The 4832-nt window shown below is 55.6% G+C and overlaps 1 protein-coding gene across 1 annotated transcript; it reads left to right on the top strand.

The window, feature by feature from the left end:
- Nucleotides 1-806: 806 nt before the first annotated feature.
- On the top strand, nucleotides 807-3686 carry LOC102098976 (inositol 1,4,5-trisphosphate receptor-interacting protein-like 1). Its single transcript, XM_005510286.3, has one exon. It carries the CDS (start codon nucleotides 928-930, stop codon nucleotides 3037-3039), a length of 2112 nt encoding a protein of 703 aa, XP_005510343.2. The 5' UTR covers nucleotides 807-927; the 3' UTR covers nucleotides 3040-3686.
- The last annotated feature ends 1146 nt before the right edge of the window (nucleotides 3687-4832 follow it).

Here is a 4832-nt window from a genome sequence, read left to right as displayed (position 1 = left end):
CGACAACTTCATCCCACAGGGACACAGAGTGGAGACCAGGGTGGCTACAAAGATGATTTTTTCCCTGCTTTCCCGTCACACTCTCACAAATGTGGCGGCGATTTCACATGGGAAAAGAAACTCCTTGGCAGCTCCACCTGCACCGGGACCAAGCGATAGGCACCGCTGATGTGTCTCCGTGTGTTCGCTGGGGTCCAGGTGGAGACTCTGCTGATCCCAGACACATTCCGGGGAGCTGGTACCACAGAACTGAACGTGCTGGACGTGGAGAAACCAGTGCTCTATCGGCAGTGGGAGCTGCCCACTGGGAAAACTGCACCTGCACCCCCTCGTCACCCTTAGGAATTGTCTCTTTGGAATCAATGTCCTCTCGCAGTGGCACAGCAGGAACAGAGGTCCTGCCATGGAGAGGCCCCATCTTCCCAGCGCAATTTCCACCATCACCCACCCCAGAGGCAACAAGGGCCCAGCCGTGACCACCAGAGCAGCGGCCAGCAGCAAGGGAGCTGATCCCATCTGACGAGATAGGATGTCAGGGAGCAAAACATCCGTGGGTCACATCACCCATTTTTATAACTGGGAAGGGTGTGGGGGGCTTGTGTCTGCTTTGTAAACAGAACCTTGGGAGTGCTGTCAGGCTCGGTGGGTCCGTACATTGTCAGGGTTGGTGTTTGGTTGCCAGGGGCAGCTGCGAGTGGCTGGGCCGGGGTGGTCAGGACCAGGTAGGGCCGGCGGGCGTGCCTGTGACGTGCTCTGGCGCCTGTGACATCACAGGGGACGAGTCCCCACGGGGCGGTTATCAGGGGCGCCAGCAGCAGCGCTGCCCCAGTCCGGCCTGGGCCAGCGGTGAGTGCGCAGGCGGGGGGAGGCCGGGCTGGACGGGGCCGGGGCAGAATCGCGGCCCCCGGGGGTGGGTTCTCACCCTGCATGGAGGGCCCGGCCGCTCGCGGGAGCACCTTGGCCAGGGCACGGAGCCGCCGCCGCTGGGGCCGGGGCAGCCCTTGCTGCCTCCCAGCTGCCTCGGCCCCGCTCCTAACCTGCCCCCAGCTCCCTGCGGCCCCCAGCCCCGCTCCCCAGCCACCAGCCCCCTCCCTCTCGCACAGCCCCACTGAGCCCCTTCTCTCCCTTCTCGTGCAGGCCATGGCTCTCTTGGACGTTGCCTTCGGACTTTGGCAAATTCTTACGCTGAACGTGCAGCCGGTCGGCTATGAGCCGGATGAGGAGACGCGCGAGCGCATGGAGCAGCGTGCGCAGATGCTGAACCGGGAGATGACTCGGCTGTGGCAGGAGGTAGAGCGGATGAACCAGGAGCAGAGGAACCAGGAGCAGAGCGGCTTTGCTTGGGCATCCCTGCTCCTCTCCGCCTTGCAGTGCTGGCAGTTCTGGGCCATTGCTGCAGTCCTGGTCCTGCTCTTTGGGCTCTGCTGGTGGCTCAGGAAACGGAGCCATGAGCCAGAGAGAGAAGAGGAGAGCTCCGGTAACAACGTGGAGGAGGAGAGACATAGAGAAGAGAATAACGATGCAAATGAAGCCGAAGAAAGAAGTGATAATGCAAATAGAGCTGAAGAAGAGCATGATGATGCAAATGGAGCTGAAGAAGAGAATGATGATGCAAATGAAGATCAAGAAGAGAATGATGGTGACGATGAAGGTGAAGAAGAGTATGATGATGCAAATGAAGATCAAGAAGAGAATGATGATGACGATGAAGGTGAAGAAGAGTATGATGATGCAAATGAAGGCGAAGAAGAAAATGGTGATAACAATGAAGATGAAGAAGAGCATGATGATGCGAATGAAGGCGAAGAAGAAAATGGTGATGACAATGAAGATGAAGAAGGGCATGATGATGCGAATGAAGGCGAAGAAGAAAATGGTGATGACGATGAAGATGAAGAAGAGCATGATGATGCAAATGACCCGGGAATGTTTTTTGCGGAGGACATACAGTGGCCAGTTCAGCACCTGGACAGAGATTGCACGTCTGTGCTGAGCCTTGTGGAAATCTTCATCCTTGTCTACCAGCGTTTATTCTCAAATACTAGTTTTCCAGTGCTGGAAAAAGCTATCGGGGTGGGCAGTGCCTTTGAAGGGTGGAGTCCCCGTGAGGAAGACATCACCTTCCGCCTGCTTTTGCCCTTGAAGCCCCCCCGTGGACACACCTTCCACCTGGAGCCGGGCCCCGTGTGGCCAATGAGGAACTTCCGCGTCCGCGTGGAGTTGGTGTGCACCTGTGAGACGGAGCAGCCGGCAGGAGAGACACGTTGCTTCCTCCACGACCCCGAGCAAGAGCAGGGGAGGAATGCAAGCTTCAGCACCCTAGACGACCTCTGCACTGACTCCTACCTAGATGTGCAGAAAACTGCGCGCTATTTCCAGATGTTCGTGAGACGTTCCTGGAGGGCTCTGCCTCTTTCAGCCATTCGCCGCCTAACAATGCTGCCCTCCGACCGCTCCTGCAAATTCTGTGTGACAAATCGGCGGGGGAAAAGGCTTTCAATTGAGTTGATGTTCGGGGTGCAAGAAGGCGCCTCGGACATCTTTGTGAGCAGCCAGTATACAGAGGCTGCCTACACCCCTAGCACGATGTGGCCAGAGACCTACGCTGTGGCAGAGAGGAAGTTCTTCAGTCATATCGCCAAACATGCACAGCCTGACACCTGCTACCTCAGATGCCTGCAGCTCTGTGTCCGCTGCCTGCTGGGCAGAGACTTTTCCACCTATACAATGAAGACAGTTGTGATGCATCTGCTGAGCGCCATGCCGCTGTCAAACTGGCGCAGGGGGCATTTCTGGGAATGGCTGAACGGCATCATGCAGTACCTGCAGAGATGTCTGAAGAAGAAACATCTGAACCACTTCTTCATTGGCAATGAGAACGTGCCTGAGGAGATCAACTTGCCCCTGGAATTGCAATTGGCTCAACCAGTCAACCTCTTCCAGCACCTGACACAGAATCCTGACGCCTTTCTGCACGCACAGCTTGAGTTTGAGGAGCTGCTAAATCGGGTTCATATAATGCTTCTCCGCGGACGCTGAAGGAGGTCTTCCCGCACAGAGCTGTGTTTGCGCAGGTCACAGCTGCTGGCAGACGACCGCGTCTTCCAGGAGGAAAAAAGAGAGGAGAATGCAGGGCATGGAACGGAAAGGGAACACCCTGCGCAGCAGCCCTCCGCCAAAAGTGGCAGCGTTCCCCTCTCGATGGTCTCCCCAGCGCAGCAGCCGGTGAGGACAAAGAGGATTGTGACCCTGCTCTCCACTTTCACTGTCAGGGCCTTGGTGGCGATTTCACATTGGCCCAGATACTCTTGCTGGGAGCTCCGGCGGGGCAGAGACCAAGCGACAGGCACCGCTCCATGTGCCTCAGTGTGACCTCTGGGGCCTGGGGGACACTCTGCCCACCCCAGACACTCTCTTGGGAGCTGGTGCCACAGAACCGAGCGCGCTGGACACGAGGAACACGCTGATCAGTCGGCAGCGGGAAACGTTCCTGCCCAGCAAAACCACACGCTGGGGAGTGGGACCCGATGCAGCTGAAGAGGCCGTCGCGAGGAGGCTTGTGACAGAGACTCCGTTACCAACCGGACATTGACTGCACCCCTGACGTTGACACATTCCATTTCTTCTGGGAGCTTTACCATGTGCAAAGCTGCCAATAAGTGTTGTGTTTGAATAAACATTTTGTTGTGAGTTTTTGCATCACTTTTGTGGGGATTGTGGGCATAGGGTGCTGAGTTAATTTAGCAGCTTCCCTTCAGAATCAGAAAATCAGTTTGGAAGGGACCACACAGATCATCTGGTCCAACCTGGGCTTGGAAGGAGCGCATGAGGACCATGTACGTCAATCCCTGACTCTGCACCGGGCAAGCTTCGAATTGTATCACACAGTCATAGAATCATTTAAGTTGGGAAAAGACAAAAGGTCATTGAATCTAGAGAAGGCAGGAGAGCAGCCAAACAGAAAGAGATGTGGGGGTTTGGGCTGATGGGAACTTGAAGATGAGTCACCATTGTGTCTTGGCAGAAGGACATCAAACCCTTTGAGTGTGTCCAAAGGAGGGCGACCAGGATGATGCAAGGCCTTGAGGGCAAGACTTCTGAGGAGCGGCTGGGGTCACTTGGCTTGTTCAGCTTGGAGAAGAGAAGCTGAGGGGTGACCTCATTGCAGTCTGCAGCTTCCTTGTGGCAGTTGCACATCCCCTGAGGAGGTGCAGAGACTTCAATAGGACACTTGATGGCTCTTCAGTACCTGCTGTGCCCCTTTGTGCCCCACTGTGCCTTTGCCCACGTGCATATCTCGGATGGTGCTGACAGTCCCATCCTCCCCACACCTGGGGGCAGGGAGACTTCACCTCCACCTGGCTCAGGGGGCAGGAGGGGTGGGACCCTTGGTCAATTGACAAGGTCCTCAACAAAGAAGCTGAGAAGCTTCTGGACCATGTTGTAATGCCCACAGCCAGATCTGACCAGGCCATAAGATGGGGTCCCTGTCAAAGCCCCTCTTTGAGTGGCCTTCTTGTAGCAGTGGGTCTGTTAACTGGAGCCCTCCCCTTAGATGGGGACGCTGTCTAAGGAGACTTTCCGTGACTGAGAGTGCCTGACCTCCTCACTTGGATGAGTGGTTGTTTTTCTCTGCTGGATACACCCTTGACTGAGTCCTTGCCTAACGCAGGCAAGTAAATATTTCTTCTGGGTACCCTTGAGTGAGAGACTTCTAGTTTGGTTTCTGGTGAGTGTACGCATGCAAGCCATGGATTTTCGTCGTTCTTTGTAGTCAAATCCCAATAATCTCCTCAGCTGATATCCTAGTCTGTCTTTTATGTTGTTGAAGT

Source organism: Columba livia, chromosome 5 (assembly GCF_036013475.1).
Source record: "Columba livia isolate bColLiv1 breed racing homer chromosome 5, bColLiv1.pat.W.v2, whole genome shotgun sequence".
In the NCBI taxonomy this organism is placed as follows: domain Eukaryota; kingdom Metazoa; phylum Chordata; class Aves; order Columbiformes; family Columbidae; genus Columba; species Columba livia.
The sequence above is the reverse complement of the archived record's forward strand: the minus strand, read 5'-3'. Positions and strand labels throughout refer to the sequence as shown.

What these genes read in the sequence shown, in the direction of transcription:
- LOC102098976 (XM_005510286.3), top strand. Translation starts at nt 928, where the DNA reads ATGGAGGGCCCGGCCGCTCGCGGGAGCACCTTGGCCAGGGCACGGAGC.